General features: G+C 60.2%; 1 protein-coding gene across 5 annotated transcripts in view; it reads left to right on the top strand.

The window, feature by feature from the left end:
* EVL (Enah/Vasp-like) overlaps window positions 1-24794 on the top strand; it is a 156880-nt gene extending 132086 nt beyond the window's left edge. For 4 of the 5 annotated variants that reach the window (XM_057731764.1, XM_057731763.1, XM_057731765.1 and 1 more), the window contains 11 exons: window positions 3976-4039; window positions 6977-7032; window positions 8758-8984; window positions 9741-9862; window positions 12714-12774; window positions 16293-16356; window positions 18045-18111; window positions 18212-18274; window positions 21996-22062; window positions 22490-22547; window positions 24294-24794. In XM_057731764.1, the coding sequence (XP_057587747.1) occupies window positions 3976-4039; window positions 6977-7032; window positions 8758-8984; window positions 9741-9862; window positions 12714-12774; window positions 16293-16356; window positions 18045-18111; window positions 18212-18274; window positions 21996-22062; window positions 22490-22547; window positions 24294-24331 (887 nt within the window). In that variant the 3' untranslated portion in view covers window positions 24332-24794. Of the gene's footprint in view, window positions 1-3975; window positions 4040-6976; window positions 7033-8757; window positions 8985-9740; window positions 9863-12713; window positions 12775-16292; window positions 16357-18044; window positions 18112-18211; window positions 18275-21995; window positions 22063-22489; window positions 22548-23480; window positions 24266-24293 lie in introns of those variants that run through there. The other variant, XM_057731762.1, reaches the window with a different exon arrangement.
* The last annotated feature ends 618 nt before the right edge of the window (window positions 24795-25412 follow it).

The raw sequence follows: 25412 nt of genomic DNA on the forward strand, positions 1-25412 counted from the left end.
TGAGCATGCAGTGATGAGTGAGAGGTGTGGTCTCTGCCCTCAGGAAGCCCAAGATCTCAGGGAGAGAAGACCTGCTTTCCAATCACTGTAATATCAGAAAGTTGTGTTATAGGCAAGACCCTTGGTATTGAGTGGTGAGAGGCAGGAGGACATAGGGCAGGCTTCCTGGAAGAGGCCGATATGAAGTTGGGCCTCGAAGACTTGACAGGCAAGGAATGTGTCCTGGGTGGATCGGGGGCCCACACAGAGACAGGGAGGTGGGAAGCACAGCAGGTGATCTGGGCTTAGTGAGCAGGTGCAGAAGGCCTACTGAGGGCGGGGGGTCCAGGAGCAGTGGCTGTGGGGATGGGCTGGAGTCTTACTCCATTGAGCTTGAACTTGACCCCATAAGGGTCAGGCTTGTGTTTTCCAGAGATCGCATGGTCTGTGTGTCAGTGTGGAAGCTGGATGGGGAGAAAGTGGAGAGGGTGGAGGCAGAGGTCCCCTTAGTTGACTGAGGCATGGGTCCCGGAGAGATGCTGAGGCAGCCACATGGGCAAGGAGAGGCGGGTGGATTCTGTTGGGATCTCAGACACAGCAGCAGGAGGACGTGGAACTGAGGAGTTGGGGAGGGAGCTGCGGTCCTCACCTGGATCCTGGAGGTGGGGCGCAGCTGGCCTGAGGTGACTCTGGGGCACAGGACACTCCCCAGGGCTTCCACCTTCGTTTTTGGTCTCACCACTCAGGGAATCATGGGAGATAACTCGGGACAGAGGACAGACGGGAGTGATGACCAGCTGCCCAGCGCTTCCTCCCTGAGGTTTCAATACAAGAAGCAGCTACAGACGGGCTCTGCCCAGGTTTCCCAAAGACCCTAGACCGTTCTGGAGGGCAGAGCCTCCTCCCTGTCTTCCTCCCACCTCTGCCAGTGAGTGGGATGGGCTAGGAGGAAGGAGACACGCCTCATGTGACCCTGGACAGACCCCTCCCCTCTGAGACAGAGGGCCCATGCTTCCTAACGCTAAGGACCCCCGGAGCTCAAAGCCGACTCATATTTTCTGAGGTTGAGAAGAGTGGAAGGCCTCACACCACCAGTGTCGTCTCCTCCTGCTCTGTAGGGTCGGAGGTTCCAGCCATCTCATTTTGAGATGCCTCATGCGCAGGGGCCAGAGACCCCTGGGAGCGGTGAGGGCTCCGCTTGGTCCTCCCCACCCTGAGGAGCACCAGGCCAGCCGGCTGAGGGTGTCGGGAGGCAGTTCAGGCCAGCGGGCAGAACGAGGGGCACAGGTGCAGGACCTCCGCAGATCGTGTGGCAGCTGGGACCCAGCCAGAGTGAAGGTGGGCTCCTGTCCTCAGACCAGGAGCCAGGTGGGGCTCCGGGGCAGGGGCGCGGGCCCAGCAGCCGAGGCCAGGTCATGGAAGGAGGCAGGAGTCCAGTCGTCAGGACTGAGCCCCAAATGCCAGGCTGAGTGGGCGGCACTGTCTGCCACGTGGACACCAGGCAGAGCCTGGGCGCCATCCGAGGGCTGCAGCCCCTCGTCCGGGGCTCTTCTGGCCAGTCTGCCACCTGCACTCGTTCATCCTTCAGGCCGGTCTCAGCCAACACTAAGGTGTGATTGAATTTAAGAAAGGAAGTGGCATTTTGCAGGTAGTCTGAGCCTGGTTCTGCTGCTTACAGGTGTGTCACTTACCCTTTCTGGGCCATTTCCTCACCTGTTATAGGTCTTCCTGGGAGCTGTCCAGTAGGGTTGTGAGAATTAAAGTTAATATAAATTAAATTAAGAAAAGTGCCTTGATACTGCTGTAAAGCATTGTTCTCGTATTCTTGCTTTGGTTTCCTGAGAAGGAGGGGAGCAACCCAAAGGCCTGGGCCTCACAGAGGAGGAGAGAAGAGAGATTGCTCTCCACTGTGGATTTTTTTTTAATTGGGAATGTTTTCTTTTTTTATTAAACTTTGAAATTTTTCTAATGTCTATACTAAACATGTTGGCAGAAAAAACATTAATTAAAAAGAGCAAAATTATATGTTAAGTAAATAAAGCAGAAAAAGTATGTTTAGAGACAGGGAAAGAAAACTAGTATTTAATTCACACCTACTGTGTGCTAGCCCACCAGATACTTAGGTAGTCCCTCCGTAAGGAGGACACAGGCATCTTCTCTCCTGCCGAGGCCTGAGTACAGCAGCTGGTGTTGAGCAGGCCAGGTCAGGCCGGGCCGCCCAGGGGAGGAAATTTTCCTCAAGTGCTGGGAGGCCCTCCTCCCATTGAGCAGCTGGCGCACCGCCCTGCATTGGGGTCCTCCTCTTTCCCCATCCACACAGCAGCCAGGAAGCAGCAAAGCAGGGCTCACTGAAAACTTGACTGAAGCCCACAGTAGGGCTTAGGACTGGGCAACTGCCCAGTATGGAAGCCAACTTCCAGCAGGGAAAGGGCAGTCAAGCATAGACAAATAGAAAAGGGTTCGACCTGTGTTGTCACACCTGGTGGTGGAAATTGGGCCTTCGTGGGTGGGTAGATTTGGGACCTCGGTGTAGGAAGGAAGCTGCTCCCTTGGGAGGTAAGGTGTCCATTGCTGGGATCATTCTGGGAGAGCCGGCCTGGAGGCACAGAGGGCTCCTGTGCTGGGCAAGAGGTTGCTGCAGAATCAGATGACCTGTTTCAGCTTTGAGATTCTGTTACTCTCTATGCCTCCGTGCAGCCGACCCGGGGGGCCCCCTGCTAATCTCAGCTGCTCGAGGCCCCTTGTGGGAGAGGCTCCTGCCCGTCGTGGGTTTTGTCGTGCGCTGAGCGTCGCTGGCACCTCATCCTAGAGAGGAGACCGCGCCCCTTCCCTGTCCGGGCAGCGAGGCATGAGGCCAACTTGCCCAGAGTCCCTCTCCCGTCGCTGTGACTCTCCGCAGTTCCCCAGTGACACCTGAGCTGGCGAAGAGAAGGCACAGTCGACGCTTTCTCAGATTGAAGCAAAAGCCTGGTTTTCTTGTGAATGTACAGCACCAGCCCCAGTCTGAACATGAGGTACGCTCAGCAGACCTCACCTGCTCTGGGGCCCTGCCTTCAGGGTCAAGGGCAAGAGTGTGATCTGGAAGACTCCATGGTTGCTCAGTTCTCCTCTGCCCACCCCACCCTTCCAGACTCCTAAATGCAGGCAGGAGGGCGTCACATTGTGGTGAGGGGCACAGACTGCAGCCCAAACGGACCCAGTGCTAGAACCCCGGCTCTGACACATACCTGCTGTACGTGTCATTCCCCTGCTCCACAGGCGGAGTACAGTGGACCTACTGGGTTTGGTGGTTGCAGAGTTCAGTTAGAACAGCTCTGTGGGACGCGGAGAAGCCAGAGCCAGGTGTTAGAGGGTTGGGGGCACAGTGGCAAGTGAGGAAGTGGCGACAGCAAGTGCAGTTTGAGAGGGAGGAGAGGGGTCGTACGAGAAGGGATGATTTTATTTTATTTTATTTTTATTTATTTATTTATTTGTTGGCTGGGTTGGGTCTTCGTTGCTGCACATGGGCTTCCTCTAGTTGCAGCAGGCTTTCTCTAGTTGCGGAGAGCGGGGGCCTCTCTTCATTGTGGTGCACAGGCTCCTTATTGAAGTGGCTTCTGTTGTTGCCGAGCACGGGCTCTGGGCACACGAGCTTCAGTAGTTGCAGCACACAGGCCCAGCTGCTCCACGGCATGTGGGATCTTCCTGGAACAGGGATCAAACCCATGTCCCCTGCATTGGCAGGCGGATTCTTAACCACTGTGCCACCCAGGAAGTCCTGAGAAGGAATGATTTTAAACCATGTGAAATGGCATCCTGTTTATTGGCTCTGAGGGAAGAACCACAGGAAACGGAGAAAGGGGGTGACTGAGAGGATGAGTAGGACAGGGTGTTGCAGGGCTGAGAACCAGCTACTGAAACCATCTCCGGTGGGACCAGAGGACAGAGGCGGGGGCAGTCCCGGGGGTCGTCTCTTCTCTGTTAACCTCTGCACTTCTGTGCTTCTCTGACCCACAGGCCCCTCCAGCCAGCGTCAGGTGCAGAATGGCCCCTCTCCCGATGAGATGGACATCCAGAGAAGGTAACCCCCCACCCAGCAAGGGCCAGCCTGGAGGACACCCCTGTGGCTGCGGCCAGGACTCCCAGAGACATGGGGGTGGGGGAACAGGCCTGACCTGTAAGGGCAGGGGAGCTGGTTCTTTGCTGCTTTGCCAGTGATGACGAGTGTGTGGTTTCACAGAGGGAGAACGTGCGGACCCTGCAGCCCTTGTGCTCAGCCTAGCAAGCGTCCTGTATCATTCACTTACTGAACGCAGCCCTCCCGGGTGTATTAGGAGGCAGTCATGTGGTGATTCGGTAACGTGGCCAAGGCCACACTGCTGGAGATGGGCAGACGCAACCTGCCAGGCCTGTCTGACTGAGGCCTGTCCTTGACCCCGCCCTGTGCTCTGTCCAAAGGCCTCGTGAGCCATGGTCCTGCCACTGTCTCGCTGGACACCTTGGGTGGGTGCCACGGCCTCTCTAGAGGATCTAAACCCCCTGCCCACTCACCTCCTAGCAGAGGTTAAAGCAGGCAGAGGCCATGAGAGCACTTTGTGAGCGGCAGCTGCTCTTGGACAGCTGGGCCCGGGCTGTGTCCCAGTCCTCCTTGGGCCAGCCTGTGGAGGAGGCAGCTCCCGTGGGATTTGGGCCGTAGGGTGATGGTCCCTGCTCCAGCTCCCTCCAAGGAGCTTCTGAATTTTTAGAACTGGGAGAGAAGGGCCAGTGCCATTGTCCTGAAGTTACAGAAGAGGTCGCAGTGGCCAAGGAGGGAGCGTCGCTGAGAAAGGCAGGACCAGGGCTTGAACCCGGCCTGGGCGGGGCTCTGCATCTCTGGGGACTTGGGTCCTGGCTGTGGGCGCTGTGCTGCGGAGGCAGGCCTGGGGCCGGCATCCTCACCCAGATGAGCAGAAGGGGATGTGACTCCCGGGGCCGGGAGCTGGGGAGGCCGACGTCCCCACCCCTCACCTGGCTGTGACTCTCTCGGGTTCTCTTCTCAAGCGTCTCTCCTGCTCTGAGCACCTTCTGGCTCGCCCGGTGTCCTTTGTGACTTTGGGTGAGTTGCTGCTCCAGGCCTCAGCTTCCGGTTTGAGGGTGAGTGTTAGTGAAGGAAAGGTGGGAACATGCCTCCTGGACTCAGGTCGGAGAGGTTCCTTTTATTAATCCCAAGGCCTGTCTTCGAGCCTCTCAGGAGTCTAGCACACTGCAGTTTACGAGGGGCTTTTCCACGCTGTCTCGTCTTAATCCTCACGTTAGCTCTCGGGGTTGTTATTACCTGTTCTGCTTCTCACGTGAGCCAGCTGAAGCTCAGAGAACAGAAGTGATTTGCCCAGCTGGCCCCCCACTCAGCCCTGTGCCAGGTCCCAGAGCCGCCTCCACCCAGAGAAGGGCATGGCTCCCAAGCAGACGCTGCAGTTGCTCTCTCAGAACTGGTGGAACACCGTGCGCTGTTTCTGACCCCACCACCCAAGTCCAGTGTTCAGGCCCCTGGCTGCAGAGGCCGTTCGGTTTTGTCTGCAGTTGACTGTCTGCAGGCCGAGTGACCCCTGGAGGTCAGTCTGTGAACTGCAGGCATCAAACTGCAGAGCAGAGACCCTGCTCCCCCTGCATCCCTGCGAGTCACCACGGAGGGGGCCCGGAGAGAGGAATTGCGTGCTGCCGCACAGTGAGGTGGTGACGCCTCGCGCAGGAACCTTCCCGTTTTCTCACCTTCAGTGTCAGACGTTCACAGAAGATTCTTAATTCATTTCGTGGAGGGTTTCTAAGTGTGCGGTTCCTGCTGGAGAGGTTGGAGTTTTGGGTGATGTTTCAGCAATTTGGATGGAGAAGCTAATGCAGATGCTGCTGGGAGCTTTTCAAGCATCTTTAGTGTCCAAAGGACCTTTTCCATTATTTTTTAGATATCAGGCATAATCCTCACGAGAACCCCATGCAACAGGTGTTCTTATGCTTATTTATGGAGATGAGTCTGAGGCCCAGGAAAGGGAAATGACTTGCCCGTGATCACAAACCAGCGAATCCCAGAACGGGAACCAGAAAGCTCTCGACCTCTGAATGGCCTTGCAGTCAATTCTGGGTCCCACTTGACCTTCCTCCAAGGTGAAAGCAGCTGGGCAGCCCATGTAGTTATTCCACACGAAGCACGCACGGAGCAGCTGCTGCACGCACAGCCAGCGCCAGCCCCAGGTGCCAGTGCGCTGTAAACCAGCGGTGCAGACACGTGGCCCACAGTCTCCCACATCAGGGCGCCCCTCGGCCCCACGCCCCATTACAGGCCTTTGGAGGTGGCTCTCGGCAGTTGAAGCCGTGCTGCCACCCCGGGTCCACATGACTCCTCGCGCCCCTCCTGCCCCAGCATCTCAGCCCCAGGTTCTGTGAATGTGTCTGTGGGCCAGTGTCCTCCCTCAACCGGCCTGGAAGAGCACCCTGGGGCCCTCATGCAAGGAGCTAGGAAATCAGTCCTTGCTGAGGTACACCCCGCACTGTGGCGCAGCCTCCCAGATGGCCCTCCAGATGGAGGCCAGGCCGAGGTGGGTCGGAGGGACGAGGAGGAGGGCAGGCAGCCTTAGTGTCCGCTGCTCTCACAGCCAGCAGTGCCTGACAGTTGCTCCAGGAAGCTGAGCCCGGTGCAGTAAGAGTGGATGACCCTGAGGTGGCGTTTGCTGAGGCTGTAGGCCCCTGAGAGCCAGGCCAGCTCACGTAGCTGCGGGGGAAGCTTGGTCACTCGCCCAGGTGGTTGCCCAGGCTTGCTGAAGGCCTCCCTGCCCGGGCTTCTGAGACTCGGCTGGCTGCCACGCTCCCCGGTGTGGGCACCTGGAGCCAGTTCCTTGCTCCGCCTCTGTCAGCGGGGGCAGCAAGCCCAGCAGCCGCATCCCAGGGTGGGACGGGGTGAGCTCATTGCTGAGGCCCGGGGCGCCGGTGAGGCCTGACTCCGCAGCCTGGGCAGAGCCCCACGCACCCTGCTGTGCTTGCCTTCCAGACAAGTGATGGAGCAGCAGCGCCAGGAGTCACTGGAGAGAAGGACCTCGGCCACAGGTGAGAGCCCTGGGGCCTTCAGCAGGTGGTGCCCCGGGACACACTGGGGACTCCGACCAGCTGCTAGCTGCAAGGCCTCAAAGTGTGACAGCCACGGACGTCCCTGGCCTTCCAATGGTTAAGACTCCGTGCTTCCACTGTGGGGGGCACGGGCTCGATCCCTGGTCAGGGAACTAAGATCCCGCATGTCGCACGGTGCGGCCAAATAAAATTTTTAAAAAAATTTAAAAACTAAAGTGTTCCAGCCACATCCAGTGAATGTAGAGAAACAAGAGAACAGAGCAAGGGTGCAAGGCTTAGCTCAGCTTGGTCCAGCCCTGCCCACGAGCCTCTTCTCCCCCAACTCATCCCCTGAGTGGACCACGTCTCAGGCCCTGTACAGGGAGCTCACTGTCCAGTCAGGGACACAGGCTAATGACCCTGGATCATCGCCCGGCATATGCGGTGACCAAGTCAGTGCAGGGGTAGAGGCACACGGAGGAGGCCCCAGCTGCCCTGGGGGTCAGAGAAGACCCCAGGGGAGGGGTTGCTTCAGTCCTGAACATTGACTGGAACTCAGCACAGTAGAGCAGAGGAAATTTCTAGAAATGGGTAATGTCGATTTGTAAGTACAGGACTTCATACCTTACAAAGTACCTTCACGTCCTTTGTTTCACTTCATCGTCTCGAGCCCTGTGAAGTAAGCAGGTAAGCGTATGCCTGTCTTACTGATGGGAACACCGGCTGCTGGTTGGTGCTGCCGCCTCTCGGCTAGGCTGCTGCACCGTCAGGCTCCCGCTCCCGCTCTGCCCACATTACTCATGCGGGTCTGACCCTGCCACTCTGTCACCCCTTCCCTGTCACTCCTGAACAACCTGGCACGGCCTCCAGGCAGGCAGGCCCAGTCCCCGCAGACCTGCGGCCCCGCGTGCTCCCCTCTAGCGGCTCCTTCCGTTCCTCCGGGGCCGCCACTTCCCTCGTGCTCACTGCCCCTTCACCAAACGTCACGTCCGGTCCCGGCGCAGTTCCTTCCCTGAGGGAGCCTTCTGTGGACTTCTGGCCAGGTTGGAGCCCCTCCGCATAGGCCAGAGTGGCACTGTACGCCCGCTCTTGGTGGCACGTGTCACTCTGCCACACGGACAGTTGTGTATTCGTCCGTGTGGTTGACTCGCTGCTTCCCCCCCAGGCAGTGAGCCTGTGGCCATTTGTCCCCAGCGCCCTGCATAAGGCCAGGCCTGCAGCAGAGGCTCAGGCACTGGATGGTGGGCGGGGGACAGGGCACTGCCCAGCACGCAGCAGTGCTCCCAGAGACGTGCCCCCGTCTGCTCTGCGACCCGCAGCTGCCTGCCGCCGTCCCCAGAGGCCCAGGGGCAGTCACAGTTGCACCTCGGGGACTGACAACTGCCGAGGCCTAGGAGGGTGCCAGGTGCCGAGAAGGAACAGAGGAGGGAAAAAAGATACAGCTTGTGCCACCAAAGAGCTGCTTCTCCCACTGGAAGACCACAGTTTAGCAAGAGGAAGTTCGCAGAGCTCAAGGGATGTTAAGCACATGTGGGACCCTGTGGGTCCAGCCAGGCCCCAGCGTGTAGGGAGCCACGGAACAGTGCCAGGCACATCCCGCAGGGGCTTCCTGGAAGAGGCAACCTTGAGCTGTTCCCCGGCCCTCAGAGGAACAGGCCACCCTCTGTCCCTGCTCCCGGGGAAGCGCCAGCTGGGGGACTCACGGAGCCCACTGCTGTGTTTCAGGACCCATCCTCCCACCAGGGCACCCCTCTGCAGCCAGCGCCCCCCTCTCGTGTAGCGGGCCTCCGCCCCCGCCCCCACCCCCTGTCCCGCCTCCACCCACGGGGGCCACCCCCCCTCCCCCACCCCCACTGCCCGCCGGAGGAGCCCCGGGCGCCAGCCACGACGAGAGCTCCGTGTCCGGCCTGGCCGCCGCCCTGGCTGGGGCCAAGCTGAGAAGAGTCCAGCGGGTAAGCGTCCCGGGCCTGGTAGGCGGGCGGGAAGGACCGGGCTGGGGGATGGGTTTCTAACTGGTGGAGGGGCAGACCCTTTCCCGCCGGGAACGGGGGGGGGGGGGGGGGGGGGGGGGAGCACGTCACGGCCTTCCCCAACCGGACAGCACCTCCTGCCTCCTCGGTCACGGTTACCTGGTTACTGAGAAAGCGGGCAGCGCTGCATGTGCGCCGTAAGGTGCTTGCAGGTACGTAACCTGCCGCTGGCCCTACACAAGTGGGGCAGGAGGTCGCTGCCCTCTCAGGTGCGGAAACGGCGGCACAGGCCTGTAGACAACATGTTCAGAGCGCGCAGGTCATCAGTTGCAGTTTGGACTCCGGCGCTGGGTCTCCTGAATTTAAGTCCCTCGGGCTCCGCTGGTCCTCCCCGGCCTCACTCAGTGTCCTGGGAGGTGGGGCTTCTGGGAAAAGGCCGTGTGTGTGGCCGTGGGCATAAGAGCACCTCTGATACAGAATCGTGTCTCCTTCCCCTCAAGTCACTCTGGTCTTGGCGAGGGTGCTGACCGTGAGCCAGTGGACCTGGGGCGTGTCTGCAAACTGGGACCCTCCAGTCCCAGGCGCTCTCTGGACTGCGGCTTTGTCGCCAGCCAGTGGGGTTGGGGGACTAGATGGCCTCGGCCTCTTCTGGCACTGCCGCCCCATGCGGCCCCCTCTCCCCTCAAGTAACGTCCTGCCATAGACACCAGACTGAAGCGCCGCGTCCTCTCCCCTTAGCCAGAAGATGCGTCCGGAGGCTCCAGTCCCAGCGGGACCTCGAAGTCTGACGCCAACCGGGCGAGCAGTGGGGGTGGAGGAGGAGGCCTCATGGAAGAAATGAACAAGCTGCTGGCCAAGAGGTGGGTGTTTGGGCTTCCCCCAAACCCAGCCAAGTGTTGGGAGCGCCTGTCCCTCAGTGGAAAGGAGAAGCCTTGCCCGGCCCCAGGACCCACTGTCCCCTGGGGTCAGCCGAGCAGGAGCACTGTTAGTCGCGTTTTCTCTTCTCCAGGGGTCAGTCTGAGACATCAAGCCAAAAAAGAGTCCTGTAAACTCCAGATCCTTCCTCATTTCAGTTTCACATGTATTCATTGACGCCTCTGCCACATAGCAGCCTCGTCCTGAGCAGAGAGAAACTGGGAGATGATTTCAGAGAGACATTCTGAGGGAAAAGAGGAGGGTTCCCTGTGGTGAGTGGGTGATGAAGGGTCCTGTGGGGCCGTCGCAGAGGACGCAGGAGAGGAGTGATGAGGTGGCAGGCGCCCAGGGGACGTCACCCCTCAGGGACAGAGCAGCAGTTCCCACCCCGTCACGGTCGGCTCTGGGGCCCGGGCCTGCGCCTCCCGCCCCATCCGCACCGGCGCGTGTGCCTCCAGCTCGCCCAAGGCCATCAGCCTGTCGCCACGGCTCTCACTTGTTCCCCGGGTGCGTCCCGAGCAGGTAGAGAGCTGCCTCTCGAGGGGTCACGAAGCTTGGGTCGTACTGGTAAACGTGGCATGGCAGCGGGGATGCGCTGACGGGACTCCCAGTGCCGTGGCTCACCCGGACCCCAGAGCAGGAGCCGGCCTCACCTGTCAGCACGCTCCTCATCCAAGAGAAGCAGCAGCGGGGGCCTTGCTCCACCGACCCCTCCTGGCCTCGCTCCGTCTCCAGGCCCTTCCCGCTGCCCCCACGGTGGCGGGCCCCTGACGCGTGCTCTCTGTGCCGGGTCTTCACTGAACCCACACAGCTCTGCGAGGACGCAGGGGAGACAGAGGCCCACAGAGTGCAGGTGGCTGGTCTGGCACGTCTCAGCGGGGCCGGCCCGGGGTCCTGTGTGCGCAGCAAGGGCGCGCACGGGCACTGGGGCCGCCGCCACCATGGAGGGGGAGCAGCGAGGCAGGGCCGCACGCGGCGACCGGAGGTGAGCGGCAGCCAGCTGCGCGGTGCAGGACAGCTCCAGGAGCCGGCAGTGCTTCGCGCAGGGGGCTCCATGTGTCCCCGTGCTGAGGGGAGAGGAGGGCGTCGCGTGCAGGAGGAAGGGCAGGGGTGGGCGGGCGGAGTCACACCACCTGGGGAGGCCCACACACGCACCCGCCCGGAGCCCAGGCAGTGGAGGAGGTGGACCAGGACGCAGGCTGGAGGAGAGCCTCGCTGTGCATGCCACGGGGGCCTCCCATGAAGACAGAAGATTTTTGTTGAAAGAAAGTGTTCACACTCTCCCCAAGGCCAACACCAGTGCGTTCACAATAACAGCCTGGCCTAGATGGTTCAGAGCAGACGCAGAGGAAGTTTCTGAGAACAGGAAGAGGCCGGTGTGCCAGGAACCAGTGAGACGCCAGAAGCTGGTGTCGGAGCCAGGCCCCCTGAGGACACATGCCCTGCACAACTGGCCAGGAGCAGTCACGCTGCTCTTTGAAGCCCAGTCCGGCGCAGGATGCTGGGTGTAGCCGACAAGGAGATGCCCTCGCGGGTGTTTTCTTTGAACGAAGGTCCTTGCGGAGGTGCTGTTTCCTCCCTCTGCGGGCTGTGCCTGAGGCCTGTCTCGCCGTGGAGCGGGGGGATCGTGTCGCAGGGAGCTGCTCACTGCCGAGCGCGTCCACAGACGCTCGGCACAGGGGGTCTTCACAGGGCTGGGGGCACCTGTTCTGCTGTGTATTCTTAAAAGAGTAAACGCTGGCTCTGGGTAGGAGCAGAATGTCACGGGCCCAGTGGGGGTGGCAGGCCGGGAGGAGCTGGTGGTACCTGCACGCAGCATTGGAAGTGAAGACAGGCCAGACAGCCTGGAGACAATGCAGACAGAACTGAGCAGGCGCACCACCATGAGGAAGACGTTGGGATGAGTTCTGGGTTTCTGGGAGGAGCCATAGGTGGGTGGACCTATCCTTCTGGAGGTGTGAAGATGAAGAAGGAGCCCCTGTGGCCGGTCCCTAGGTGGGGACAGCCAGCTGGTGGCCCTCACCCCCATCAGGCCAGCTTCCCTCTTGATGGACAGCTCATCTCGTGAGCTCTGTGAGTTTGTTCTGATGGCTTCACCAAGTTGAGGGTCTCCAGAGCCATAGCTTTGGAGAATATGAAGGGGCTACGTGTGTAGATTTGGGAGTTAGCCAGATGTAGGCAACCACTGAGGCCAGAAAGAGCAGCGAGTTTTCAGAGTGTATGAGAAGAGGGCTCCTGCCTGCGGGGAGGTGTGTGCCGTCACTAGAAGGTGTCTGTTGGAGTCTTTCCTTCCTGAGCACGTGCAGCTCTTCCTGGTGTCCAGGTCAGGGAGGGCGTGGCTGCTGAGTTCCAGGTAGTAGGAACTTTAGGGTAATAGGGAAAGGCTTCCTCCTCCCTCCCGCAGGTGACAGGGCGCTTCCCCAAGCCAGTCAGCCTGCAGATAGGATACCCCCAGCCTGAGCTGTGGTGGGGGCGGCTCTCCTGCCCCTCACAGCCAGGCCTCGAGCATCCTGGGAGAATAGAGGCCGCCCAGCTGAGCCTAGGCCCCCAGGGATCTGGACAGAGATGGGCGTGCCCCCCACACCCCCTGCCCAGACCAGCACAGAAGGCCTAGACATTCACCTGGTCATCACCACAGGCCACATGGGTGCCTGGACAAGTTGCTTCCTTCACACAAAACAGGGGTCAGACCCCAGCAGAGAGCCTGTGAGGACCAAGCTGTGTCTGCACAGGGGAGGCGTCCGGTCAGTGTGGAAACCTTCAGGGCTGACTGTATGTTCTCCCTCCTTGTGTTAGGAGAAAAGCAGCCTCCCAAACAGACAAGCCGGCTGATAAAAAGGAAGACGAAAGCCAAACGGTAAGCACACCCCACCGCCAACCCACCCCAGTTTCCCCAGCAGTGTGGACAGACCAGGCCTTTGGGGCACCACAGGGCACCAGGTTTGGACATACACGTGGTAGATACTTCGCCAGGTGATGTGCAGGAGAGCAGGGGGACAAGGCCTGTGGGCGCTCATGTCCGTCCCCACGGCAGCGGGTGGCAGACCTGCGCTCACTGAGCATCTAGCAGACACTGCTCTGCTTTGGAGCTTGCAGCCTCGGAGGGCCAGGCAGGTAAGAGTCAGGAAGTGGGATCCTCCTGGGGGTGCCTTGAGGGAAAGGCCTGGAGGCTGGGCAGCTCAGAGGGCCGCGCAGACAGAGCTTCTCCTCAAGGGACTCGGGGCTCGGAGATTGCAGTCACAGTAGGGAATGTTTGCTCGAACACCAGGGCTGTTAATACTTTAAAATTATTTCTATTCTTAAAAGACTTCATTTGAGTCCATCAGTTCCAGCAAGAGCCGCTGGTGAGCTGGGCAGGGGAACCCGGCACTCTGGCTCTTGTCGTGAGTGGGATCCTCTCGCCTGGTCTGTCCACACAGACTCCAGGCACCCGCCTCCTCTTAGGGTGGCTCGTGCTCTTTTCCTCTGTGTTAAGCTTTCCTTGTAAAACTAGGCTTCTACTGAAGTGGCTCCGTTCAGACCTTAACTACAGATGGCACACGGTGCATCTCGGCAGCAGCAGGAGACAAGAAATGCAACCACCAGGCGCCGGGGTACACACACGGCTGTGCCTCCCCGTCAGCGGGCGCAGCTCACTGGGTGTGACCCCAGGGCTGCAGCTCTCCAGCGGGCCTCCTTCCCCGACCCCCGCCTGGGCACGTGCCGTCCCCAGGCGCCATCAGCCAGCTCCCCCCCACCCTCCTCCTGGGCCTTAGCGCACACATTTCTGCTTGTTCAGCCGCGCCCTTTCCTGCTGGGTCAGCCCTGTGAGGGCCGGGCGTGCGTGTTCCCCTGTCCCCGTGCCTTGCGCAGAGTACGGAGCTCATCCGGCCAACTCCTCCCGAATTTCTCAAACCGCAGAGGCCTGTCTGGCCAAGATCCCGGGGATAATTACAGGTTTCCAGAGCCATGGCGGTTCCCGCCATCACAGCCCCAGCCCCCGCCCCCATGCCCGGCCTCCCTACTCCCTAGGCTCTAGGAAGAGTGGGTTGTAAACCCCAGGGACCCCGGGGGCAGAGTTTCCTGCCTCTGACCCCCTTTGTTTTCCTGTCCTCTTGTAAGAGGCCTCCTGGTCTCTGTTTGCTCTTGGTCCCACGCGTGCTCAAGGAGGCCCCAGGAGCAGCCTCTTCCAGGGCAGCGTTAGGACAGTTCCACACACCAGAGCAAGTGCCACTGTATGGAGACACTGGAGACTGGCTTTTCTTTTTTCTTTTTTCCCTTTATTTTTTTTTTTTCTTTTTGCTGCACTGCGAGGCTTGTGAGATCTTAGTTCCCCAACCGGGGATTGAACCCTGGCCCTCAGCAGTGAAAGCGCCAGATCCTAACCAGTGGACCACGGGAATTCCCTGACTTTTTTATACTTTCTAGTGTTTTCCAGATCCTCTTCATTGAACATGTGCTAGGTTTATAATTAATGGAAAACAAGCATTATTTAAAGAAGGAAAGCACCCCGAATGTGGAGTCAGATGGCTCAGGCTGGTGCCCTGCCACTTGCTGGCCACAGGCCGATTATGTCACTGCTCTAAGGACGTGTTCCACGGCGTGAAAAGCACAGCCCACGGGCGCTGGGCCGGCAGCCTGACGGGGGCAGGGGTGCGGGCGCAGAGCCCCGTGCGCTGGGAGCCGCCGTGCAGTGGTGCCAGCAGAGGCTGTGGGGCCTCTTCCTGGCTTGCGGCTGAGGCCTAGCTCCCCTTTATGCAGGGAGGATTCTTGGTAATTATTTTTGAAATGATAATAGGATGACACTAAAAACAATTTTCTGATTTTTTTTCAATTGCTCTAATTTTGCACATAATGACTTTCATTCTTGCCTGTTCCCGTTGGGTCCTGGTCCCCAGGCACGTGTTGTTGATTTACATAATTTCATCTATTCTGCTCTCCCTTTAAACGAGAGGCCTCAGGAGACTTGTCCTGAGACCCACAGCCTGGCACATTCTTTTTCCTCTGGACCAGCAACTCCCAGAATTCGTTCATTCACCCCACAAATACCGGGTGGGGGTTTCCTGGTAGGTGCCGGGTCTGCTCTCGGGGTGGGGACCAAGGGTGAGCAGTGGTGGTCCTGGCTCTCACAGGCTCGTGCTGGTGGGGGGGGGGGGGGTGGCGGCGGGGAGCTCCTGACTGGAGCACCGAGCCCAGAGTCCTGGCCCTGGAGGTGGCTGTGGGCGTCTGGGAGCCCCCACCCCAAGCCTCAGGTGGGCCAGATGGGAAGCAGGGTTGACATGGAAGGTGACAGAAGGTGATTCTTGGCTTCGGTTTTATGCTAGTTCAGTCTCCTCAGGTCGGCTGGTTGTCCCTGGTCAAAGGCTGCGGGTAGCAATAATGTGTCTTGCTTAAGAAAAATGGAGGAATTATTATTACTTAATAAGCACCATTTTCCTAATAGTGTAAAATCTTTCCAAAATACGTGTGATGATCAGCGTCAGCTTGTGTCACTACTGAATTACCGCCATTACGAGTGTTCCCCCAGATTCATTCCCCAGGCAGAGCAGACAGACAGGCGTGTACCGCCTTCGTGGAGCCCTGCCGTGGGCCAGGCGCCGGGAGTCTGGGGTGGATGGGACACAACCTCCGTCTTCAGGCTCACTGTTGACAAAAAGTGCTGAGGGCAGAGACGGAGCCCCAGGGCCCGGAGCCCTGCGAGAGCTCCCAGGAGGGCTGGCGCTTGCCCTGAGCTCCGAGAGGAGCCGGCGTGCCAGGCAGAGGCGCAGAGTGGCCATGTCTGGGGACCGTGGGCTGCACAGGCAGGCGGCCGCAGGCTCGGGGCTCCACCTGGCCCGCTGGTCAGGCCTGCCCCCCCACAAGCAGCAGGGTGACTTCGGGGCCCTCAGCAGAGGGGCGGTGAGGACAGACCTAGGTGTCAGAGCTCATCCCGGCACAGCATCAGTGAACTTCTGTGCTGGTTGGGTTGGAGGTAACCTTTAGAACATTCTAAATTCTTAGCATTTCCTCCTCTCCTGTGAAAGAGAAATGAAGTGCCAGGGTCTGTAGGACTCTGGCTGTGCCCGTGCCCAGTCTTGATCTGCAGGACTAACCGGAACCGGGCTCCTCCCAGGGCTGCAGAAGGGTCCCGGTGGACAAGGGGTGCCAGCATCCTGGAGCCCACGCCACGTCCGCTATGTCTCCCCACGGCCTTCTCATTCCCTCACGTCCCTGGGGTGGACCAGCTCCCCGCCACGACCTGGGGTTTTCATTTGTGAATCATATTTGCTGTTTCACTGATTATAGAAGTAATCTATGTCAATCGGCTAGTTTGGAAAACTGAGGTTTTCTAGATGACCTGGCCCAAAGGTCCCCCGCCCAGCTGGCCAATGGCAGAGCCTTTCTCTCCCGTTTCAGGAAGAGCCGAGCACCTCTCCATCTCCGGGGACCCGAGCAGCCAGCCAGGCCCCCAACTCCTCAGGTAAGGGCACCACCCCACCTGCACCAGGCACAGGGTCTTAGCACGGGAAGGGCTCTTACAGGAAGGCGATCTGACCCCACTGCCTCACTTCACGGCTGAGCAGAGAGGCTGTGCCAGCAGGGAAGCCCCCAGCCTCCGCCAGCCACCGGCTCCACGCAGAGCCCAAGCAGGAGCGGGGCGCCCTGGGGGAAAGACCGCCCAGCCTAAACCCTCTCGTTGTCCCAGCCGGCCTGCCAGCGCCCACCAAGTGATGTGGGGGATTGTGCCCGGGGGCTCAGGTTCCCGGCCTTGGGCCCAGGCTCTGAAGAGGAGCACGTAAATGTCACGTTCCTGCTCCCTGCAGGATGCCCGCTGTGACGGATGTCACAGTGGTTACCAGTGGGTCGTGCCCACGGAGGAGTTGGCCAGACAAGGCCTGCAAAGCAATGGCTAGGGGAGAGACGGTCCTGAACCCTGCTCAGGAATCCCCAGGCTGAGCTCTGGGACCTGCAGATGTAATTAGAAGGGTGCCTTGAGGCTCTTCAGTGGGAAGAAGCCACCGCAGTTGGTCCCTCAGTCATTCAACAAATAGTACAGTGTCTGCTCTGAGCTAGGCCTGTGCGCACGAGCACGTGGCGGGGGGACTGAGAAGAACTAGGCCGCCCCTCTGCAGCCAGGGGAGGAGGCTCTTGCCAGCTGTTGGCCGCTCGCTGGGGCACGGCTCTGCTCCCGCACGGGCCTCGCACACTGACACTGTTGGCACGTCTGCCTCCCTTGTGCGGCTGTGGTCCACATCCCTTCCTTCTGAGGCGGTGCCACCATGATTCTTGGTGAGTGACTGCAGGAACACCTCACATCCCAGCGGATGGGTTACATGTTTCCCAGTTTAGGAGGCTGAAGCCCAGTGTGTTCACGTGGTTTGCCCCAGGCCTCATGCCTTGCGCTCGGACGTGGTCCCAGCTTTCATACCCGTCCCGCAGGCCCAGCGTGGGTGGTCAGCCCGCAGAGTCTCCAGGCTCAGCTCAGAGTGGTTGGCCCCCTGCTGCCCCAGGGATTTTTCCTTCTGCCTCTCTGCTCACCCTGCAAAGTCGGTGAATTCAGTTCAGTTCAGCAAATCTCTTGAAGTAAAGTGAACTATAGTTTAACCCCACTTAAAAAAGAAAAAGGAAAGCCAAATCAACTTTCAAGCCCAGGTTGGGGAAGAGGCAGCCGCAGTGTGTGGGGAAAAACAAGGAGTCAGGGCACAGGGGGTGCACACGGGGTCACAGGCCTGGCCCCTGAAAGCAGGTGTAGACCCCAGGCTGCCTGAGAGTGTCCAGGTAGAGGGCTTCCTATACCCTGCTCAGCCTACTGCTGGAGTTGCAGGTCACCTCGGGAAGTTGTAGATAAGAGGTTTCCTGACCAGTTGGCTTACACTCCAAGGACAGACCCAATCATGGTGAGAGGACTCGAAACCAGGCCACACGTCAGGGTCAGCCGCGTTGAAGGAACGGGCTCACGTCCTGAGTAGGGGAGACGCAGGGTGACAGCAGGGCCACCTATACCCTGCGAGGGCCGCCTGGGCCAAAGGGGACTGGAATAAGGAGCCGGGTCTCAGCCGTGATGGGAGAGCAGGGGTGGGGGCCTCCTGTCCGGAATGCTGCGGGGTGGGGGGCCCACTGAGCACCCTCCCAGCTCTGAGGTGCATCGTCCATGACGTGAACCAACAGAGGCCGGCCGGAAGCCCTGGGAACGGAGCAGCTCGGCAGAGAAGCCCGTGTCCTCCTTGCTGTCCAGGTGAGCCGCCCCGGGAAGGCCCGTGCTGCGCCCAGGTCGGTGGGTCCAGGCGGGCAACGGCGCCAACTCACCTCTCTGTTCATTCCGTTCCATCGCATAGAACCCCGTCTGTGGCCAAGAGCCCCGAAGCTAAGAGCCCCCTTCAGTCGCAGCCTCACTCTAGGTACCGAACAGCTCCGTCTCCGGGGCCTCCTTTGTCCCCTGCCCGTGACTAACAGCCCGGACCCCGCCCGCGTCTTGTCATCTAACAGTCGGCTCTGGGGAAGGGTGGTCTGTGCTTCGTGAGGGACGGGGCGGCCCAGCTCTTTCCTGTCCTCTCCGAGATGGGGGGCCTGCGGGCCGGGGAGGGCGGTGACTGTCTGGAAAGGCAGTGAGGTGGACCTGAGATTGAATCCCAGCTCCGGCCTCGCTAATTGTGACACCGGGCAAGCCAGGGGACCTCTCCGAGCCTCCACGCCTCCCCCGCCTCGCAAGGAGGTCTGTTCATCCCTCCCACACAGGGCGGCCATGTGTGGACAAGAGCTGGACACAAGACGTCTTCAGCAGCCCTCGCTGCGTCCCACAGCTCAGAATCCCAGGGCTGGCCTGGCACCCCGCCTCTTCTCCTTCCTCTGCATTTTCCCCAGAGATATGCTGACCATATTTCCCAAACCAAGAGCGGATGTGATAACAGGATGGGTTGTTTGAAACTGAGGTCGCTCAAAAAGTCAGAGAGACAGTCACACAGTAGCCATGGGCCAAGTGTGTCCTAAACCTGCAGGCCTCTAGAACCCATGCGAAGGAACATCTCCAGTGCCCGTCACAAGTCCAAGGGCAACAGCCGAGACCCCAGAGCAGGTGGAGTTTAGGCCTGGTCTTGCCTCGTCAAACAAGGTGATCAGAGAGGGCTCCACCAGCCCGGCAGCAATGACAGCACACGTGCACAGGGCTCAGGGGTCTGGGCGGCAGCCAGGATGTGAGGAGGGGCCGTGTCGGCCAGCGCTGAGCCGGGCCCTGCGGGTCCCTGCCTGCGCGGAGCCCCTCTTCCTGTTGGAAAGGCCCATGAGTAAGGCAGCTGTGAGTTCTGAGAGGTGCTCTGGGGAAGACACAGAGGGCCGCATGATGAACGGTCCCAGGGACAGGGGCGCTTTAGCGAGTGGGCCTCTCAGAGGTGGCATTTGAGTTGACCCGGATGAGGGGGAGCCTGCCCCGTGATGCGTGTGGGGACGGCCTTCCAGGCTGAGGGAGTGGTACATGCTAAGGTCCTGAGCCTGCCACCAACCTGGCAAGTTCAGAGAACAGAAAGCAGGCCAGTGCGGCTGGCAAGTGGTAGGACATGGGGAGGGCAGAGGAAGGCACGTTTAGAGAAGCAGGAAGCAGCCGCACGGTGAGAAGTGTGGATTTTATTCTGCGTGCAGGCCCCAGTGCACGAGCTCTGAGCACGGCACCGTGACGCGTCAGTCTCTGGGCACCTCACTCTGGCTGCGAGCGGGAGGTGGCGCCGAGGCGGCCGGCACTGACGGGCAGCTCCCAGCAAAGCTGGCTGCTTCCCGCTGGAGGAGTAAGGACAGGTGGCCAAGTTGTGAGTAGCCAGGCATCCCTCACAGGACAAGAGCGTTATCCAGGCGTTCCCACTCAGAATGAGGGCTCTCCAGCTCCGAGCCAGAGCGCCCCCTCTAGACTCACAGATGGTGCCCGAGGGGGCGGGCACTGCAGGGCTCACGGAGCTGTCGGGGTCACCATCAGGGGGACTGTCCAGGTCTGCAGATGGGGGGACCAAGGCCCAGAGAGGTGAAGCGGTTTGTCCAGGTGACCCAGAAAACTGCTCTTACGACAGGGACTTGACCCTGCAGGCTGGGTGTGATGGATCCAGGGGTCTCGGGCTGGACTTCTTTCCCCATCAGGACCAAAATTGCTTACAAATTCAGGACCACGTTTGGCCTCTTTATTGAGTTCATAGGAGCATCTTTTTTTCTTATTTAATCCAGGTTTGTGCATTGGACCACTAAAATTGTATTTATATAGCATCCAGTGGTTTTTTTAATCCAGCTTTATTGAGATATAATTGACATCTAGTATTGTGTAAGTTCAAGGTATACAACATGATGGTTTCATATATATGTGTGTGTACACACACACACACACACACACACACACACACACACACACTGTAAGATGATTACCACCGTCAGGTGAGTTAACTTCCATAACCTCACACAGGTACCTTTTTTTGTATGTGTGTGGTGAGAACTTTCAGATCTACTTTCTTTGCTCCTTTCAAGTATACAATACCGTATCATTACTGTGGTCACCACGCTGTACGTTACACCCCCAGAACTTATCCATCTTATTACCGGAAGTGTGTGCCCTTGGACCACCTCCACCAGTGCGCCCCCCCACCCCAGCCCCGGGCAGCCACCAGCCTACCCTCTGTTTCTGTGAGTTTGGCTTTTCTAGATCTTACATGTAAGTGTGAGCGTGCAGCACTCGTCTCCCTCTGTCTTGCTTATTTCACTGAGCACGATGTCCGTGTTGTCACAAATGACAGGATTTCCTTCTTTCTCACAGTGGAGTACTGCATGATGTAAAGGTGTGTGATGCACGTGTGTACACACACACACACACACACACACACGGCATCTTCTGTATCCGTTCCTCTGTCAGTGGACACTCAGGTGGTTTCCGTGTTGTGGCGGCTGTGAACACGGCTGCAGTGACCGCGGGGGTGCAGCCGTCTCCTCGCGGTAGTGACTTCATTCCCTTCGGCCGTGTACCCTCCGGTGGGACTGCTGACTCCTGTGGTCGTTCTGCTCTCAGTTCTTTGCGGCCCCTGCGCACTGCTCTCCATCACGGCTGCACCCGCACTTTAGTTTTCCTGCTCACTCTCCTCCGCTGTGGAGAACACCGGCCCTCGGTTTCACCGGCGGGCCTGACCTGTAGGGTGACCTGTGGTAGCCATGCCAGTTCTGCCGGCTGTCACACCCGTGATCCCCACAGCCGTGTCACTTCCCTCACCTGCCTGTCTCTCCACCTGGGGAGAGACATTGGATCCAGAAAGTGTGCCCTGGGCACCACGGTCCTGCTTTGAAAGGCCAGGTAGTTAGATGAGCGTTGGCCAAGATTCCCTTTTTTTTTTTTTGGCTGTGCTGCGCAGCTGGTGGGATCTTAGTTCCCCAACCAGGATGGAACCTGGGCCCCAGCACTGAAAGCAGCAAGTGCTAACCGCTGGATCACCAAGGGAGTCCCTGCCAAGATTTTCCAGGGAAGATTCACACGCGAGCGACATTAGATTTCAAACCAGCTAACCTTAGTTCAGGAACACCAGAGCAGGACAGTCCCCAAAACTGAGAGCTTTGCCTGAGAAGAGCAAAACCACATCCAAGGACGTTTCCTGAAGTAGTTACGCAGCAGAGCCGGCTACCAACACCAGGGACTCTTGTTTGTGTCAGAAGTGGGTGCCTTCAGGATGAGAGTTGAAGGTTTTTGCGGTTTTGTCTCCTGTTTAATGCCATCATCACTGGTTTTCCCCCGAGCCTCCGTCTAGCCAGGAATGTAACCCTCACACTGAGGACCAGCTCTGCGGGGTCCTCTTTCCAGGGGAGGCAGCGTGGCCACTTCTGTGTGGAGCTGAGAAGTCAGAACACCCCAAAGTCCTGACTCCTGGTTGGGAAATACGGTCACGGTATCCATGAGCCCCTCTCAAGGCGGAGACGGGGCTTCAGAGTCCTTTTCCAGTAGCTAGAGAGTGGCCAGCCGTAGACGCACAACGGCAGCAGGCAGAGCTGGGCCCGCAGCGGGGAGGCGCTGGGACACCCGCTGGCCTTGCCGTGCTCAGTCCCCCAGCATGGCGGGCGCCTGCCCAGCCCCACCACCCACCTGACCGCACTCTGCCACCCTCTCCCCAGGATGAAGCCAGCGGGAAGTGTAAACGACGTGGCCCTGGATGCCTTAGATTTGGACCGGATGAAACAGGTGAGTGTGTCCTTTCCGGAGAGGCTGTGAAGGAGTCAGAGGCTGGGGGCTTCTTGGGCCACGTGGGCAGGCAGGCGCAAGAGGGCCACACGTGGCTGCCAAGTCCAGGAGCCGGCGGAGGAGGGGCCGGTGGGCAGCCACGCCCAGCATCGATCCCCCGTCCCATCCTCACCAGAAAAGGGCTCTGGGCACTCCCGGCCCGCTGCTGGGGCGTCCCCCTCCAGGGCCACCCTGGCTCCTGCAGAGTATTTCTGAGGCGTGGGAGGGTGTTCCGTCCCCCACTCACGCGCACCCTTCCCCAGCTTGGGGAGGGAGCCGAGAACACGGGGGTGCGGGGGCCAGGGCTGTGGCTCTGCCCCCGCCCTTGGTCACGGCAGCTTTCGTGTCTGCCGCCTGTCCCTTCACTCCGCGACTCTGCTCCCGACAGGAGATCCTCGAGGAGGTGGTCCGAGAGCTTCACAAAGTGAAGGAGGAGATCATCGATGGTGAGTAGAGGGCCCCTGGGCATCACCCCAGGCCAGGGCCACACCAGGGTCCTTAAGGAGGGCAGGGCCGCCTGTACCCAGGCCGGCAAAGCAGGGGGCCGGGGAGGCCCCGCCAGGGAGGCCCACCTGGGCCAGGAGGCCTGGGGTCTGTACAGGGGAGCAGGGGCTGTTCTTTTCTTCCTCCCAACAACCCACATCACCCTCCTGGTTCTCTGAGCAAACGGAGGCTCAGGCAGCTGAGGGGACGTGTCTTGAGTGTGAGCACACCTGGGGGTTTGCCGCCCCATCTGAGTCTGAGTCTTCGGCTCCCCGAGACTCCTGCCGCGACTCGCCTGTGGCGGGGAGAGTGACCTGAGCATGCCTGCCCAAGCCCACAGAGCCTGGAATTCTCTCTTCTTTATCTCAGTATCTGTGGACTTGGATTACTTCATTTTTGCCACTTCCTATCACTGGGTTTTGGGTTAAAAGGGCAACCGCTGCCTTCCCAGAGGTTTAGGGGGCCCAGGAAGCCACAGAGCTACCTATGGGCCTGACCTAGTCCACAGCCTGCTTGGCCCTGGCCCGGGGGACCAGGCGCATGGCTCCAGAGGGCAGGGCCTTGTCACAGTGAATTACATCCGTCCTTTCAGTCCCTCGCGGAGCCTGTGATGCTGTGACACGGCTGGCTGGGGTCTGGAGCCAGAGGGAAAGGAAAGGTTTAGGCAGGGCTGGCCCAGCCTTATGGAGCAGTGAGGTGCAGCCTGGACGCCCCCAGCTCCCTCCCCATCACACCTGGTGGGCGCGCTGGTGGCCGAGGGCCACCGGACCCTGGAGAGAGGAGGCGGCTGGGAGCCTGCCGGGGTGCCAGCAGACCCGGACCCCTGCCCGGGGCTGGGCGATGAGCCACACCCTGTCCTTGACCCAGCGGAGAGCACTCCGTTCCTATTTGTCCAGGCCCCCCCCAGGCCTGGGATGGGCAGATAAGGAGTTAATAAATGAAGAGAGAGAAGCAGAGACAGAGCCGCAGCCGGAAAGGAGACACAGAGGCCACCTGTACCCTGCTGTACTGCCGGGCACCCCTGCCCCAGGAGGGCTGCGCCTGTGGCCCCAGGGCCGGAGCTGGTGTGGGGCCCGAAGCGGGGCTGCCGGCCGGGCAGCAGGCAGAGGGCACGGGCGCGGTGGGGGCCCCGCTCTCCACGTGCCGCAGCACAGCCACGGTGGGTGCGGCCTCTGCGGCGGGCGGCTGAGGGGCCCATGCGGGGGCTCCCGGAACCCTGCCCTTGTCCCCTTGTTTCTTGAGAAGGGCGCCGCCCTCAGCTCCAGGCCCAGTGGGGTCTGTCTGGGCAGAGGCTCAAATTTGGGGGAGGACCCTAAGAGGGGGACAGGAGGAAGCGGGGGAGAGGAGCAAGAGAAGCCCCTGCCCCTCCCTGGATGGGGAGAGCTCAGGCCCGGGGAGGCAGGGGGCGGGGGCAGGGGGGTGCCTACCAGACCCTCACCAGCGCGTCCTCTAACAGCGAAGGGGCAGGACCGCCCTCGAGGCACTGTCGTTCAAGAAACAGTCGATGAGACCCACGGAGGGCTTTGCTGTGACCCCGAGTCTGTGCCAGAGCCTACTGCGCTGCCTGACCTCTGGCCTGTGCCTCATGACCTCTGGGAGCCTGGGGGGGGCGGGCCGGCTCTCGGGAGACAGGGCAGCGCAGACCCAGGCAGGGCCTGACCAGGGCGGGGGGACGGCCCCTGAGCCTCCTCTCCCGTCCTGTCCCTCAGCCATCAGGCAGGAGCTGAGCGGGATCAGCACCTCGTAGGCCGCTCGGCCCCCGACACCGCCCGAGACCCGGGCCACCCGACCCGACGGCGGGGACAGCAAGGATCCCAGCGCCCCAGGCCTCCAGCACACGCGAGCACACGCAGGCACACGCTGAAGCTGGGATGTGCTTCGTTTAAAGTCTTAACCTGTGATAAAATATTAAAATGAGGAAAAAAGTTCAATTCCTGGATTTTTTTAGATTCAACCTGACACAGAACACCAGGCCTATCGGCTTTTTTTGTATTTTATATTTGCCTATTTAAGTGTACATTTCTTTCAGTTTATAGAGAAGACACCCCGAGTCACACGCCTCATTAGATGGTTTCAAGTTTTCTCCTAGGTGCCGCCGGGAGCAGCGGCCCCTTCCAGGCGGCCCCTTCCCAGCCTCGTGGTGGTGAGGGCCCATCCACGCGCCAAGCCGTCTGTGTCCACGTGGTAATAAACGCTTACTGTCCACACCCCGGCTCCCGCTCGCTCTCTCGCGCCGGCCTTGGTCATCCGCGGCTGGGGAGGCCTCTCTTGGGGGAAGGGCCCACGGCAGGGATGAACGGGAGTCGTGGGAGCAAGATGGGGGCCTTGGATGTGAGGCTGGGCTGACTCAGACGTGAGGAAGGACGGGAGGGTGAGCGGGGCAGCCCAGGCACTTCCGGCAGGGGTCCCAGGGAGCGCCCCCCGCAGCCTCCTCCGGGGACATGGGCCCTGAGTGGTACCCGCGTCTGGACCGTGAGTGGGGCCAGGAGGAGGCACCTGCTCAACCCCGCCACCACACAGATGGGGGCCCTGTGAGCTGGGCGCCACAGGACAGGAAGATAAGGCAGGCTTTGCCTCCACCCTGCCCCACAAAGTCTCCTGCATCCCCAGGGAGGAGCACGGGTCCCCGCCTCCGTGGCAGGAGGGACAGCCCGTGTGCCCACCTGAGGCCCTTCCTAGCCCTTCTCAGACCACGCAAGGTCCCCGTCCAAGCTAGAGAGGGTCTGGCTGTCGGCCGCTGCTGCCCCTGAGACAGGACTGAGGCCCCAGCCAGTGGAAAAGCTTTGAAATCCTGAGACCATCCCGTGGCCACCACGACACAGTGGCTG

The sequence above is a fragment of the Hippopotamus amphibius genome, chromosome 4 (assembly GCF_030028045.1).
Source record: "Hippopotamus amphibius kiboko isolate mHipAmp2 chromosome 4, mHipAmp2.hap2, whole genome shotgun sequence".
In the NCBI taxonomy this organism is placed as follows: Eukaryota; Metazoa; Chordata; class Mammalia; order Artiodactyla; family Hippopotamidae; genus Hippopotamus; species Hippopotamus amphibius.